Below are 17,966 nucleotides of genomic sequence, written 5' to 3'. Positions count from 1 at the left end.
TGCACTGGCAGGCGAATTCTTAACCACTGCGCCACCAGGGAAGTCCATGTAGTAAGAATTTTGAACACAAAGAATTGCAGATTTAACAACTGCGAGGGACTATCTGATTTAAAGAGTTGTATTCTGATACAAAGTTTTAACACAGAGACATTTCAACAGAGAGGAAGAGGAATTATCTTTTAAAATAATAAAAATCACGTGCCTTTTATTTTTGTGAAGATAAAACTGTTAGGGGGGCATAGCATGGTTTTAAAATTTATAAATAAATTATTCTTCACAGATAATACAGAAATAGTTACACTACAATCTGTCATTTCCCATTTTTTTAATAAATGTAAATAGCAGAATTTCAAAAGACTACTAAAATGGAAATTTATTATGAATAAGAAACTCATTTTTTTTTAATCAAAGTCATATGTATTCACTCAACAAATACTAGCAAGCAAATGGTTTTGGCCCATGTCTCCTAAGAAATGATTAGTCTTAGGAAAAATCCTAATCAGGCATGGAATTTCTAGGATCTTACCTAATGATTGTCATACTTGTGAATTAGACAACTGTTCGATCCTTGAAAGTATGTGTGTATATACACGCATGTAGATGGCAGAAAGAATTAAGGTTTTTCTAAAAAAGCAAACAAATACTTAAACATACTCTTCACAGTCCCATTTCAAACCAGAATACACACACACCCTGCTCTGAATTTGCATCACTAACCTTTACAATTTTGTTTACTTTGGCTGAGGATGCTGGAGGTGGGGGTGTCTCTGGACTGGGCTCAATTTCTTCATCTGGTACAAGGTCAGGGTTAAGTGAAAAGATGCTCTCCAGGTCAATCTGTTTTATAAAATGCATATATTTTGAGAGTGAATTTGGACAATTAACCTTTCATTTTCAAATAAATTTATACACAGAGAATAAATGTTAAACAATTTCAGCTTAAGGAACATTATTACCTTGAAAATTAAATTATCTAGAATTATAACCCACATATATTTAAAAGAATCTCTCTTAAGGTAGTACTTTGTGGTCTTGATTATATGTCCAATCACATAAGATATGCAGGAGGAATCTACCTTTTTTTCAGTGAAATTTTTTAATCACTTGAAAGTTTTTCAAGAATGATAAAGGATACATGCACTATATTAAACTATACAGTTTTCTGTTTTGTTTCATATTCAGAATCTTGATTATAAGACTAGAAATAAAATTCAACCCAGTGATCATACCTCTTTGCCTTTTGTATCTCCATTTTCTATCCATTCAACAGTTACACTTTCATTATCTTCATTTAAAGATGTTACCATTGCTTGATGTATTCGGCCTAAGTGAGAATAAAATATACACTTTAAAAATGCCACAAATTATGGTATTCCTAAACACTGTCAAAAACAATTTTATAATTTACAAACTTACAGAACTATGATACTACTTTCCTTACAAGGGATTTCCACAGATTCTCAGGATTAGGGAATGAACTTTATCTATGGGACCATAAATCAATTTGCCAACTGTCAAGACCAGGAACTCACTATGAGCCAACAGTGATTCTGAAGAACACAGAACAAAAATTAATGAAGCAATTTTTAAATACTATATAGATATAAATACTTTTAACTTAAATTTCACTATCATGTACTGTACAATTGATCAAATTGTTTTAAAATTATTAAGAAAAGGAATCTGAGTCCAAAAAGTTTGGGAAATACTAATCAAAAATGTTCTCTAAATCCATTCCACTCCTTACTTTCTTTGACGACTCCAGTATTTACCATCTATACAGAGAAGACGTTATATATGTATTATGTATTAAACTTGTTTTCCCTCTCTTAATAGACTGTGGATCTTACCTGTTAATAACTATAGATCTAAATATTTTACATTTTTATATAATATTCCATTATGTTTATCACAACTTATTTAATACCTATTGATGGTCAGTTAGGTTTGTGTAACTTTTTTTACTATTATAAACATTGCAAAAAATACTATTGCACATGCTGTCATGCACTTGTCATCGCACAGATCAACAGATATATATATATATATATATATATACACACACATACACACACACAGGAGTATGAGTACTGCGTGTGTGTGTGTATTTTTTTCACTTATTTCATCTGTTTTCATCTTACCCACCCATTTGATTATTAGTCAAGTAAGGATAGGAACTATTTGTTATATATCTGCATCTTCAATATTATCTAATAAAATGCTGAACATATGGAATTTTCGTACATATTTCCTAAATGAAATCTTTGAGGCATCTATAATTTATCTTAGAATAATTTACAGCTCTTTAAATATCTTTTTAAAATCCAGATATATAGTATATAAAACAATGTTATTGTAATAACAAGGCATACAATATCTTTAAAGAAAATATGAATACTAATAATTTTATAAGTATTATTGTTTATGTATGAAGTTACTGTCAATCAATATTTTTTCTATATGGGCTCATATAAAAATTTGAAGAAGAAATAAATAAATATAATCTTGTTAAAAATTCAAACATTGAAGATTTAAGTACATACTCTCAGCGATAATATTTGTGCTTTTTTAAAAGCTAAAATATATACTGGCAATCTTTCCATGACAGATCAACATTAATTTTAACAACTTCATAGCATTCCATAAAAGGAATGCATCATAATTTATTCCTTTACTAGAAGTAATTTAAATTGTTTCCAACTGTTTGCCATTACAAGATGCTGCACTGAGTATATGTACATAGGTGTGACTGTTTTCATAAATAAAATTTCTAGAAGCAGACTGGGTTAAGGAGATTGAAATTTTGATAGATATTTGAAAATTGCTCTCCATTTATATTCCCACCAACAATGGGACCTATTCCTCTATACCCTCATCAACACTGAGCATTATCAATTTAAAATACTTTTACCAATATGATAGGCTAGATCTTTCTTTAAGCTACTACTTTGTGAGCACATGTATGTCAGAGACTGGCTCATTTAATCTACATTGGTTCATTCAACATAACAAACATACCTATGAAGTAGCTATCTCCCTTTTTAAAATGAAGAAACTGAAGCTCATGGTTACAAAGCTAATAACTAGCACGGATTTGAACCTCAGTCAGATGCAAAAGCACTTGCTACTATCACTATGCTTCTCCTCTCTCCTAAATCAAGCTGATGAGGAAGAAGCCTCTGTGGCTTAAATTCCAAATACCCCTATTAAAATTCATAAACTGTAGCATAGACTCTCAACCCTCACTGTGCACCAGAAACTCCTAGGGAGATTTTTTACAAAATAAAATGATGATGCCCGAGTTTTACCCCCAGATACTGTCATTTCTTACCAGTTCCACGGAAATCACCTGTAAGTCACCAAGGCCTTGATCTTGGATTATTGCAATTCTCTCCCGCCTACTCTCTCTCTTCTACCAGCTCTGCCCTACTGCCTATTCTCCATAGAACAGCTTAAACATTCCCGGTAAAAACTAAGTCAGATTATTCCTTTGCTCAAAACTTTCCAGTGGCTCCCCATCTCACACAGAGTAAAAGCCAAAGTCCTTCCAAAGGCCTTTTAATGTCATATAACAAAGACCTACATGATCTGACCCCATTACCTCTGTGACCTCGTTCATCCCTGACTATGGTAATTCTCCAGTTTTACTGACTGATTCCTATCTCACACAGTATTCTCCCTCCCTCCAAAAAAGTTCTAAGTGGGTCAAGGACTAAAATGTGAAAGACAAATGTAAAAGCAACTGAGTAACTAGTGGTGCCATTTACTCAGATTAAGTGTACATTAGAGGAGAAGCAAGTGTCGGGGGTGGGGAAATGATGAGCTGGAAAAGACTGAGAGGATTCAAGGGAGAGGATTAAAAAAAGGGAAATCAGATAATGCTCACTGAAATTTGATTTGGACAGAAATCAGGTAAATAACCAGTACAAATAGTATATGTCAGTTGGGTCCTCTGGGAAGCAGATGTTGAGACAGCTATGAGGACAAGAGGTTTATTGTGAAAGATAAAAGGAGAAGGAAACAGGACTGGTCATGGAAAACTTTCAGACCATGATGCCTATCTGAAACCTCTGAAAGAAAGGGGACATAAAGCAGGATTGAGCAAAGAAAGCCTCAGACCCTGATGCGGATCTGACGGTCTTGGCCAACCCATCAGGGAGCTCCAGAGCAAAGACTGACCATTAGAGGAGTGCCACACTGGGCCTAGTACTCACACCATGCTCAGTCACTAGCTGGAGGTTTCCCAGGAAACACAAGGCCTCAGCTCAAAAACTATGGAGACTTGAAGATATTAACAGCTGAGGCTGTCAGTTAAATGTACTCCCTGAAGCTGAAGAAGTTCTTTTTTCAAAGGAAGATCCAAGCAGTGTATCTATATGATTGCCACAGGATGTGAACAAGAGAAAGATTGAGTTTAACTGGTAATGGAAGTGGAGAGTAGACCCCAGAGAGCCATGAGCTGCCCTGCTACCCAGCATCACAATCTAAGAGGAGCGACCACTGCTTGCATCAACCCCCTAATTTATCACCATCTCCATAACACGAGTAGTGAGGCTGAGACCCAGCAGCCACTCCTCCCCCACCCCACCACCCTTGGCAGCCTCACAACAGTAACACCCACTAGTGGGGACAAGAAGATTATTGCTACAAAGGTTTTGGGAAAAGTGAAGTGGTTTAATATAACACATTGACACGATTTCATCAATAGGAAATGACCCCAAGGAAGATGCATTTGAACACTGGACTACCATAAAGAATAACTTCCAGTAGGAAATGGAGAGGCTGTGGTTGAGGTTGTTGAAGAAGAGTACAGATAGAGGTCTCCATGCAATTCCCAACAGAACTACCACAATAATGAGAATAGAGAAAAGCACATGCATGTTTCAAAAGGCAAGACCAACACCACCATTCTTACTGTTAAGCATCTAACACAATATTACAATATTCCAATATTCCTAAGGAGGGAGAAGTGACTTAGTGTACTGATAACTAAGTGTGTGAGGAGAGGCAGACCAGTGGGACAATGTCTGTATTAGGATCACTGGTTACGATTTCACAGGGACTTTAATCTCGAAAGACAGCCTTAGAGAGATCAGCAAGGAAAAGGATAAAGAAAATCACGGAGATAACACCCAGTATCAGGAGTCTTCTCAACACTGGTACCTCCACAACTTCCATTACTAATGCAAACACCCAGAAAGCCTTAAGCCACAAGTTAGGAGAGTCAAAAGTAGCTGATCCACCAGTTAAGATGAAGCTCTAGACGTGTAGTAGGGCAGGACTGAGAAAATGTTGGCTTATCTCTACCATAGTCCGGTTTACTCATCCAACAAGAAATGAGTGTGAAATTCCAGCAATAAGAAATGAATAAAAAGACTGGATCTGAATGAACAAATGAAGTGTTAAGTGTTTGCTTTTTGCCGGTGGGTCAGGTAACTAGAAATATCTGGAGTACCTATGCAGCATGGGGGGCTTTATTATTTTTACCAAATGATGTCTCTGAAAAAAAATTTCTAAGACTGAATTTTCCCAATATGTCTTTAAAGGTTTTTGTTTGTTTTATATACGGCTCAGTTGAGATACTCAAATATCTCATTTTTAATTGTAGTAAAAATTTACAATTTGATTTTTTCAAAAGTCAAATGGTAATCACCTGTTAACAAAGGTGTTAAATAATAAAATAAAAAGAGGGACAGATACGAGATTTTTCAAAGGAAAAAAAATCATGATTTAGTGATAAATAACATATAGGTATTATAGGAAAAATTTGAGTCTGGATGACTGGGAAAATGATGCTACTAGTGGTGGAACAATGATATACTTTCTCCTGAGTCTATGTTGTTAATTACAATCATGCACTGGTGTTATTAAGACAACTACAGATACAGAATTACAAGCTCAGTGTTAGAAATATTTCTAATCAGTGTTAGAAATATCTTTCCCTAGAACCTGTGACAATCTTCCCATGTGGCCCTCCAAATACCATCCTATTTCTCTGATTTGAGAAAATTCTTATACTCCATCCTAATTTGTTGTCCTTTGACTCTGATTCCCCATCGACTTTATTGTAAGTTATATCATACACACATCTACACTTTAAAAAACAACAAACACCTGTGTATCCACCATGAGCCAGGTTAAGAAACAATACCTTTGAAACCCCATATGTCCCCCTCCCTAAGTGAACCTCCCTCTCCCTCTCCTTTTCCCCTCCACCAGAAGTAATAATACCCTGATAGTTTAGATAATCATACTGTGGCTTTTCTCTATAGTTTTTTCATTTATAAATGTAACACACACAAAAATTTAAAGTTTGCCTATTTTTAAACTGTACATAAATAGACACTACTTGTAAGACCTCTTTCAGACAACACTATTTTTCCGAGATTCACTTATGTTGCTGTTCACTCATTTATGTTTACTCATTTATGTTCACTCATTTTCACTACATATGAATATGCCAAAATTTATCTATTCTACTGTTGATGGACATCTGTTTTTATGTTTTTGCTGTTAGGAACAATGGTGCTGTAGGCATTCCTATATATGTGTACTGATACAAATACACAAGTATTTCTGGAATATACAATGAGAAGAAATACAGAGTAGGAACATCTATAACTTTTCTAGTTAGCGTTATGATGTTTCCTATAGTAACTGTAACTGCAAAGATTTGCAATCCAACTAGCAATTACTTCACATTCACAATAATACTTAGTATCTGTCAGATTTAATATATCATATTGTGGTTCTACTTTCTCTGACTAAATGAGGTTATGCCTATTTTGAGTTCCTTTGGCCATCTGGGCCTTTCATATGTTTTTTTATTTTATTTTTTTTTACTACTTCTCTACAGAAATTCTCTATATATTCTTGCTAATAATCTTCTGTTATATGTTGTACCAAATACTTTCTCCAAAGTTGTGGCTTATCTTTTAAGTTTCTTTATGGTGTCTTTTGACGAATTTGATGAGTTTTTAATTTTAATGTAGTCAAATACATATATATATTTCTCAATTATGGCTTTTTATGTCATAACATTCTTCCTGAGACTCAGGTCATTAAGACAGTTTCTTATATTTTCTTCTGAAGTTTTACAGGACTTACGTATAGCACAGGGAACTGTTCTCAATACTCTGTGTAATGACCTATATGAGAAAAGAATCTAAAAAAGAGTGGTTATATGTATACGTATAACAGATACACTTTGCTATACAGCAGAAACTAACACAACATTGTAAATCAACTATAGTCTAATAAAATTTTTTTTTAAAAATAAAGTTTTGCAAAGCTTTTTATATTCAGGACTGTAACCTACTGCCATTTTGATCTTTGTGTATGGTAACACAATTTCCATTTTTCCCCCATGGAAAACAACTTTTTCCAGCACCACTTCCTGAAAAGCCCTTCCTTCTGCTTATCTGCCCCACCTTATTGTTCTTCAAGAGTTTCTTTGATCTTCTTAGTCTTTTGCAGATCTGTATAAATTTTAGAATCAGCTTGTCAAGTTCCAAAAATAAAATAACAATAAAAAAAACCCACCTGTTAGGATTCTGATTAGAATTGCATTGAATATTTTGTTTTAGATTTTTACATCATTATCAAGAGTAATACTAGCCAGCGGTTTTTCTTTCTCATACCAACCTTATTCTGGAATAGTTGGTATAAAATAAGAATTATTTGAAACTTGAGTGTTTGGTAGACACTGGTTAAAACCATCTTGGCTTAGGGTTTTATTCGTGAGATGATTCAATTTCCTTAATATAGGATTATTGGAGTTTTCTATTCTTTACTGTTTTGATAATTATATTTTTCTAGGAGATTTATATTGTTTTCACATTTGGGGCATAAAGTTGTTCATAATTATGTTGAATGCCTGTGGCATCTGTAATGATAATCACTTCTTATTCCTAATTTTTCAACTTTTTTTCCTTAATAAAATCTCACCTGAGATTTGTCAATTTTGTCTTTTCCAAGAACAACACAGGTTTGTTGAGCCCCTTTATTATACGTTATTAAATACTTAATTACTGCATTTAGTCCTTCTTATTTCTTTCTTTCAACTTACTTTGGGCATATTTTGTTGGTTCTTAAATTCTTAAGGTGAATGCTTTAGCTCATTCATCTTTATCTTTTTCCTTATAAGCAATTAAAGCTACACATTTCTCTCCAAGAACAGCTTTAGTAGCATCTTAAACATTTTCATAGGTAGTATTTTTGTTATTGTGCAGTTCAAATTATTTTCTAATTTTCTTTATGATTCTTTGACTCTCGGTATCCTGTTACTGGTTTCTAAAGGTGAGATACATCACCAATCAGAACAGATAAAGCCACAGATGATTGGTATGACTTACCCAGTGCACAGTGGCTGAGTATCACCCCTGTATTTCTACCTTAATGACACTGGACTGCCTCCCTTGGAGGAAAATTTCCTATAAACTTAGCTCTGGGAAGCAAATCAGCAGGAATTTTTGATCAGCATCCTTAAAGAGGAGCCACAAGTCTTTGTCTTCAAACAGTGAACCTGACTCTGGTTCTTTTTTTTAGTCCCCCATCATCCTTCAGGAGTCAAATTTTTCAGGAGTCATCCTTCAGGAGTCAAACCTTGCCTGCTCAGCCTCACTCATCCCTCAGTATTTCTGATCCATTTCTGCTCCATGGTGATATCTTGTTCTTGAGCTCACTATGCCTTTTTAAAGGTTTTTTCTTATATGTCTGGGGCAGATGGATGCCAATACATGAACTTTATTGTACTATTTTGACCAGAAGTGCCAATTCATCTTTAAGTCCTATTTCATGTTCACAGAAAATGAAAGTGAGATTTGAAAACTGTTAAGTTCACACTATAATATAAAATCAACACTATTATATAAATTAATGATAACTGTTACAGTTTCAAAACTCTATTTTTTAAAACTTAAAAATCTAGAGACAGATTTAAAAGTTTTCAGCTTTACTTCAACCTACTTGTAAAGATAAATTACAGTGTAGAAAATGTCATCTGTTGAGAGTGAAATAAAAAAACAGTTGCAAAGAGTTTTGAGAAATACAGAGAAATCCTGCAGAACATCTCCCCAATCATTTTCCCAGTAGAACACCTCTTGGTTTTTAATACACAAACTTCATAAAAACTATTTCTCAATGTAAGATATTTTGGCCAATGTTTAAATAGGAAAAGATTTATATTTGTCCATGCCAAAACTCAATTTGCATTTTAAACAAGAGTGTGCAAAGAAAAGTTCTGAGTTACATTCCAAATATAACCGATAGATGGTCAGAATCACAATTAAAAAAGCATGCCAAGTATCAAACTGATACAAAACATAGGCATAATACTCAGTGTTAGCCACTTCCTGAGACCGTGTACTTGTCCTAAATGTATTTCCACAGCCTTTTATATTTATTTCATCCTGTTTTCCCCAGTGTTGAATGAGTCCCAAAATATTTAAGAAAATGTTGAAGGAAAATATTGAGGATGGGGAAAAAGCAATTATAATGGAAGAAAAGATTTTACTGTATATGAAATAGATTTGTTACCCTTATTTTTTGTTTGTTAAACATTACAGTATTTTACTTATATGTAGGTGAATTTATAGTGTCTGTTACATTTTTGAAATTGGTTAGGAAGTTTGGGTTGATGACTACTGTTTCAATTTTTTCCTATTTAAAATAAAGGCAAACAGATTCCCAGGCAGCATTTTCCACATAAAACATCTGATTTTTAGGAACAGATTCCTGACCTCAGTGGGAGATGAATGTATTGTTTAAAAACAGGATCCTCTTGGTTTCTACTATTGAGAACAGACTTTTACATATAATTAAATCATATGAGAACCACCGTAACTATAAGAAAAAAATGGTCTATATTTGACCATTTTTAACCTAAAAAAATGATAATTTCATATGGTTAAACCTAAGAGAAATGTAAATTTCACCCCAAATTTAGATGTCAGGATAATTTATAAAAATAATATCTACTAAATCAAGTAATGTAAATATATAAAATATTTTGAAATCATAATCTTTATTTCAAAGCCATTTATGTTTAGTTCACTTAAAGAAATATCTTTACATCATTTAAGCCTCAACTTTTCGTTATGGTGAAATCAAAGGGAGAAAGTTCATACCTCAAATTTTAAAAATCTGTTAGTAAATATTAAGACAAGTGATTTTTTAAAAAGAAAAAACCCCACAAATGACTGAACAGAAGAACAAACACCTGAATTCAAGCCACCTTTGCCCCAGTGAACCAAAATAACAAATATATGCATTCTATATTTCAGGACTTTCTAATCTTTAAAATTAAGATGGCTACTTAAGATTGCTATTGGTGCTATTTAACTTGCCATAAAATCTCATCTATTTATTTAGCTGTCAAAAACAACTTTTACATGTTGACAATTGCCTTTGGTCTTTGAAAACAGGATCCTATTATATGTTTCCTAGTTCACAGCTGAATTCACAGCAGCTGTGAGGCTAAGAAATGCCAGCAACCAATTAGGCTGGCATAAACCTTGTCTAGCATATAAAGTATAATTTGGCTGCAAATGCAGAAGGCAAGAGCTAAAATAAAGCAGTCAAGAATACTAATAAAATATCATTACAAGTATTTAAAAGTCAGAATATTTAAAATGCTAACAAATATATGTACATTATTAAAAGGATATAGTGGTAGAAGGTAAGGAAAAATATGAAAAAGTGACAATCAATTCTTTTCAGACCCACGCTGTTTTTAAAAAGGTTGCAGCTGTTTGTGACATACCTAGGATTACAAACTCCATGTTTTCTTTCTATTTCTAATTACCCTAATCATAGAGTTGAGGTATACATAAGCATACATGCAACAAGTCTTCCTAAAAAGTAAACATTATTTTTATCAGTCCCTCTTGAGCTGTTTCCATAAAATTTTCTTTTCATATTTCTAAAATAGTAAGATGCAAATAAAGTTTTCAAAACTGAAACATGAAAGAATAACACAACTAAAATGATTAGTGAAAATAAAACTTGAATTGTGATTGTTTATAATGGCAATTTACAAACCCTTAGAAGTTAATATCTATTTTTGTTTAAAGTTTGATAAATTTAAAGACACTGACAAAAATCAATGCTTTATAAATATCATTAGCTAAAAATATTAAAAATTTTTTACACAAACTCTGGATAAACCAGTAGTCACTGGTCATTCATGTGCATATAGCCATGCAAGGAAAACAAATCTAGATTACATGCTAATAAATTAAAATAAATAGTTCTCTAGTATATCTATTCTTGATAAAACCTTTAGTAACCTCAGTTTTCAATCAGAATACCACCGCATAATTTGAAAGGCTCTTTTTTTTTTTTTTCTGACTTTTAAAAAAATGGTAATAAAAACTAGTTTTCTCCTCTCTGCAAACAGGGACTAAGAGGAAAAGTATAAACATCCATACTAGGAAGAACAAAAAATTAAATATTACTCTGAATTATAAAAGCACACATTCAGAACAAGTGCTTGGCATGATGTTGCTTCCAGAGGGTGAGTAAAATACATATGCTTACTCAATTCAAAGTAGTTGGTAAATAAATATCTGAAAGAAGCACTTTCTTCCAAGTCAGTTCCTACCAGAAGAGAATCCTGATAAATTTTCTTAAAACACACTAACCTCAAAACTCTTGAAACTTCATATCATGTGATTAAAATCCGTCTTAAATAGGCTTCTTATTATTTCTTAAATTTTGTATAAAATATTGATTCCAGTAAAATAAATCAACTGTATAGTTATAAGAACCAGTGCCAGTGTAGAATGCAAATTTGAGTGCATCTTTCCAAGTAGAGTCATAGCAAAATGTGTTACGTTAATTAACTTTTGTTGTCTAAGGAGGTTTGTTTTAAAGCTGTCTTCTAAAACATAACAATTCCTTTCTTCAACTTATTAAAAGGATGCTCCTTCAGGAACATGAAGATATTCCAATGGGAAAAAATTGGGAAAAATGGAGATTTCCACAATGCTGCTTTAAAGTAGAATATGACAATCAAAGGATGTTACTAAGAGCATTCTTTGGAAAATGAAAAATGTTAAATACACAGTAATATTAATACATTATTTTTTGTCTTGCCAGCTACCTCAAAGCTGTTTATAATTTATTATTTATATTCTCTACAACAGTAAATGTCAATCTGTTCCTAGATGCCACTGACCAATAAATGAGGACAGACAATAATCTGGTGATTTTTTCAGAGATCATTATAGCAGATCCAGTAGAAGTCAAGCTCCCAAACTCTGATATCCAGGTTTTGTTAGCTAATCTAAGCAGTGATGAAAAGAATCCTTAACGAGGACTATGTAAGCGTCACACCTTCTTCAACAGCTCTGGTGGAACAAGGAGCCATTAGAGAAGGGCACAAATAATGCCTCAGCTGACAGTGGTTAACAGTGCTGTTGCTGTTTAGTAAATCCCTGGGGAATGTGACTTTGCCAAACATAGAGACCTTTTTGTTTTGGTTTATCACATTTAAGATGTTACTGTTTATAACTAAATTTAAAAGTTTTGGCATTTCCTTTCTTACACTTTAAATACAAAGCTGGAATTCTGAAAAATGGGAATGGTATGGCTAAGAATTTTCATGAAGAAAATACAACTTAAAAATGGGACAAATGTCATTAATATTGTAAACAAACTACAAATTTTCAAAGTCTTAACTCATATGTCCATTGTTTTGAAAAAGGATGTGAAAATTCAATACTGCCCAGTTTCTCTGGACCGACAGGGAATTTCAGATCTTGTTGGGTTTTTACAGCAATGATTGAACCACACTGCACGCTAACAATTTGGGTAAAATTATCATTTAGAAGGGCCCATCATGCAGCTTTTAAGAAAATTTCCATCCTTATTTACCCACACGGATAATAAAAAAAAGTCACAAAGGGGCCACGATCCCATTAAAAAGTATTAAATTACTGTAGTTTCCTGATATTATTATGCATATTTGGGGTTGGGGGAAGAGAGGATTTAGAAAGTGTCCAAAACCACTAGTAAAGAAAACATAAAAACTGAATTTCTAAAATCATAAGTTATCTGTTTAGGGTTCTAGCTGAACTAGTGAAAATGTAAACAAACCAACCAACCTTAGAAAACAGCACTAAAAAAAACTTCATTAAGTTTATTAACTAAAGTTTAATAACTAAATAAATCTCAATACATTTTAATTAAAAGATCATTCTCCTAGGTGACAGAATATGCAAAATACACCTTTATTCATTTGTTTAACAATAAAAGATTTGCGAAGTTTTATAGTGGTGGTGTTAAAATAACATGTTGCTGACAGTCCAAAGTTTTTTAGAATACATGCTCCCGAAGCAAGCACTAATCCAAAGTTTTGAAGAACTACTTTTCACAGATACCTGCTGCATATATTGAGCAATGCTACCTAACTGCTCTCTGGCTTAAATTCATATTTACTCAAAAGGGAATTCCATACCAATAGAGCTGCATTATTCTGTGAACTTTTTATATCTACATGTACATATCATCTTCTGTTATGCTTAAATGCATCCTAACAAGAGCTAGGGATATTTTGGAATGTTTTTCAACCATTTCCAACAGCAGTAACCCAGGCAATGTAGATCTGTGCATATATTTATTCACAAAATTTAAACATAACTCAGAAAGCTGCCAAAAACATTATAAAACATTGTAACATTATAACATTATTTAACATTATAAAGCATTATAACATTATTTGTTACAGCAGCCTATGCAGACTAATATGTCCTCTTTCAAATGGTAGAGGACATAATCAGGAAGTAGGAATACAAAGATAAATAGGGCACATTCCCCGCCTTGTGCCAAAATCTCAATCCCTGATTGCAATGTCACTACTTCTCCCAGGAATCTGTCATCACAATCAATCTCTGCTCCACTCTACTATGGAAACCTATGATGGTAGTGGCTCTAACCCAGGGAAATTTCTACTTTTAATGCCTGGCCAATGTGGATTAAAAGAACAGATAATCACTCCTTTAAACCCTTTTACCACTAAGGTAAAATGTGGAATAGCAAAGTCAGTGTGGCTAGAGCAAAAGGTATACAAAGAAAAGTAGAGTCATAGAAGCACATAACACATACACAAATACAGAGTATATGTAGTATCAAAGTTTCATGGGACAGTGTGATTAGGGGAAAAAATCTAAAACGGCTCTTTGGAGAAGGGCAATAATGAAAAAAGGTTTGAAAAACACTGATATAGACAGTACTTAAGGCAAGGAAAGTGGACGTGATCACCAAGAGAATGAGGGTAGACATCCTGGTCTTCAATGTATAGAGTCAGGAAGTTAATGAGATACCAGCAAAGAAGATCAAGAAGTTGCCAGAGAAAAAGAAGAAAATCCAAAGAGTAAAGTCCTAAAAGTCAAGTGAAGAAGGTATTTCAAGGAAGAGAGAATGAATCAACTGTGTCAAATGCTGTTAACAGATCAAGTAAAATAAAAGCAATGTCTAAAAGTGAAAGTGCGATTAAGAGTTACCACTTTTTCAGATGAGAGAAATAACATTCCAATATGCTGATGGAAATAATTCAGTAAAAAAGAACATATTGATACAGCACAAAGAGAGAACTCATGAAGTAGTAATTTTGGGCAGGTGAAAGGGGATAGGACCTAGTGAACAAGTAAAGGAAATTGGCCTAAAATGGGAACAGAAAGAGTTTATCCATGGCAAAGTAAGGAAGGCAGATTTACAGGTGCAGATACTGGTACCTGGTTAGATACAGCAGATTTGTAAATGTTCTTTTCTGATTGCTTATATTTCTCAGTGGGGAAAAGGGAAGCAAGGTCATCTGCTCAGAGTGTGGGTGAGTAAATAAACACTAAGGATTTTATGACAAAAGTCAGCTAGGAAAGAATGAATGGGCTAGAGATATGATTGCTCATTCAAGGAAAGTAGCCATGAATTTAAATTGTGACCAGTAAGCATAATTATGATTTTTTCCCTCCAGTCATTTTCAGACAACCTAGAAAGGGCAAGGAGGTTTAAACCATGTAGAAGGGAGTGATCTGAGGTTTTGCTGATCAAGAGAGGGGGCAAGGGAGTTTAAGTTACACATATAAGGGAGGGTTTATTAGAAAGTGAGTTCATGAGAGAAAGATAGGAGCAATAAAAAGTAGTAGGATTATAAATCCTGGTGGAGTCAAAAGATTAGTGGAGTCAGGATACTAGAGGGAATATGCTGGAAAGACAGAATGGTGACTGAAAACTGGGATGCTTGAAACTGAGATTATGAAGATGTTAGGACTATAGTTAGCTAATTAAGGTCAAGGGTAAGATCACTGGAAGGAAGGAAGGGAGGGAGGGGGGAATGGGGGAGGGAGGGAGGAATGGGGGAGGGAGGGAGGAATGGGGGAGGGAGGGAGGAATGGGGAAGGGAGGGAAGGAGAGAGGGAGTGAAGGAGGGAGGGAGGAAAGCAGTTCAAAGAACTGAGAGGAGAGGGTACTAGAAAGATCATCTATATATGAATGATGCAATTACCAAAAAATATGATAGGAATAGGGTAGGAGAGAATAACAGTGAGTCAGGAGCAAAAATCTTCAAGGAATTACAGAAGTTGGCAATGTCTGAAGTTTCTATCTTGGGAGACCAGGTATGTGGTGCTTCCATTAACCAAAATAAGGAACACAGAAAATACAGAAATCTGGAGATAAAGGCAATGGATTCCATTTTTGATGAGTTTAATTAGAAATACCAGCAGGAAATCCATGTGGTAATATCTAGAAGGTGGATCTGAAACTAAAGAGAAAGATTAGGTTTGAGGGGGCATTTTTAAAAGTTTTTATTTAAAAATTTTAAATCTATTATGAAAATTACAAACATACTATAAATACCAAATACTCTTCATTTAGTTTCATTAATTTTAACACATGGCCAATCCTATTGCCATTCCTCCCACCACGACTGTATTACTTTGAAGCAAATCCCAGATATCATATCAATTCATCCATATTTAACTTCAGTATGTATGCAGATGTAATTTTATGGGGTTTTTACACTCTCTTTTTAAAAAGAAATACCTTCTTATGAATTTATTTTCCTCTTTTCCCAGATGATTTAGTACAGCTGGAAGGGTTTTTAATAAACTGAACTACATGCCATTGATCTGTTTTAAAATAATATTGAGGATGGGATCACGAAAGAAACCAAACCAAAATAAATCATCTTTACCATAATTCAAGTTTAAACTCTACTTCCCACATAGCTCTCTATGCTTGATTTTGTGCTGTCTTACTATGGTTCCTCTAAATCCCAGACATATTATACTACATATGCACACCTACACATATAATAGGAACCCTTCAACTCTTGTAACAAAGACAGATGACTTCACAACTAGGATTCCAATACATCCCAAAGCCTTATTAATCCTGTATCAAAAAACTGCAGTATACTTGCTAACAATGCTAAAATAATCTGCTCTCTATGTTCAAAGGTCAAGAATGGGTGTTAGGATCAAGGAAGAACATATGTAAATATTTTAGGTGATATAGGTCATGGAAAGGACTACAGAAGTAAAAGAACATAAAAGTAGATCACATTTTGAATTAGGCAATGGTTTCTTAGATATAACAAAAGCAGAGTAACAAAAGAAAAGAAAGATAAATTGGACTTCAACAAAATTAAAAACTATTTTGCTTCAAAGGATACTAATCAAGAAAGGGAAAAGACAACCCATACAATGGGTGAAAATATCTGCAATGCATATAAAACAGTTTCCAGAATATTTAAAGAATTTTTACAGCTCAACAATAAAAAGATAAATAACCTAATTTTTTAAATGGGCAAAGAATTTGACGAGACGTTTCTCTAAAGAAGATATACAAATGGCTAGTAAGCACATTCACACCCATGAGGATAGCTATAATAAAAGACAGTAACAAGTTTTGGCAAGGATGTGGAGAAACTGGAACCCTCAAATATTATTGGTTAGAGCATAAAATGGCGTAGCCATGGAAAACAGTATGACAGTTCCTCAAAATGTTAAACATAGAGTTACCACATGACCCAGCAATTCCACTCCTAGATATATATATATATATATACACCCAAGGAAACTAAAAAACATATGTCCACACAAAAACTTGTAGGTGAATGCTACTCACAATAGCAAAAAAACTGTAAACAACTCAAATATCAACTGATGAATGAATAAGTAAAATGGATTGTTATTCAGGCACAGAAAAGAAATACTGAAACATGCTACAACATGGATAAACTCTGAGCATAGACTATGCTAAGTGAAAGAAGTTAGACATTAAAGGTCACATATCGTATGGTTCCACCTATATGTAATGTCCAGAACAGGCAAATCCATAAAGACAGAAAGTTGATTAGTAGATGTTAGGGGCTGGAGTGAAGGAGCAATGCAGAATGACTGCTAATGTGTATGCGTTTCTTTTTGGAGCGATGCAAATGTTCTGAAATCAGTGATAATAGTCACACAACTTTGGGAATATACTTAAAATCACTGAATTGTACCCTTTAAAAGGGCGAATTTTTTCCCCTCATCTGGAATTTTATTTTTTTCCTTTTCTTTACGGAGATATAATTGATATATAACATTATATTAGTTTCAGGTGTACAACATAATGATCTGTATATATTGTGATATGATCACCACAATAAGTTGACATCCATCACCACACACAGCTACAAATTTTTTTTCTTGTGATGAGAACTTTTAAATCTACAGTCTTAGCAACTTTCAAATATACAATACAGTATTATTAACTATAGTCACCATGCTGTACATTATATCCTATGACATTTATTGAATAACTGTAAGTTTGTACCTTTTGATCCCCTTCTCCCATTTCACCTACCCCCTCATACCCCACCACCTCCCACTTCTAGCAACTACCAATCTGTTTTAGGCACCCGAGTTTGGTTTTTTGCTTTGTTTTGTTTTTAGATTTCACATATAAGTGAGATCATATGG

At 33.7% G+C, this 17,966-nt stretch overlaps 1 protein-coding gene across 2 annotated transcripts in view; it reads right to left on the bottom strand.

Moving 5' to 3' along the window:
* KIF2A (kinesin family member 2A) overlaps positions 1-17,966 on the bottom strand; it is a 65,476-nt gene that overhangs the window by 32,191 nt on the left and 15,319 nt on the right. For both annotated transcript variants that reach the window (XM_061187830.1, XM_061187831.1), the window contains exons 2-3: positions 1,230-1,324; positions 718-837 (exon numbers count right to left, since the gene is read on the bottom strand). In XM_061187830.1, coding sequence (XP_061043813.1) covers positions 718-837; positions 1,230-1,324 — 215 coding nt within the window. The remainder of the gene's footprint in view (positions 1-717; positions 838-1,229; positions 1,325-17,966) is intronic.

The sequence above is a fragment of the Eubalaena glacialis genome, chromosome 4 (assembly GCF_028564815.1).
Source record: "Eubalaena glacialis isolate mEubGla1 chromosome 4, mEubGla1.1.hap2.+ XY, whole genome shotgun sequence".
Classification (NCBI taxonomy): Eukaryota; Metazoa; Chordata; class Mammalia; order Artiodactyla; family Balaenidae; genus Eubalaena; species Eubalaena glacialis.
This window is presented reverse-complemented; position numbering and strand designations above follow the sequence as displayed.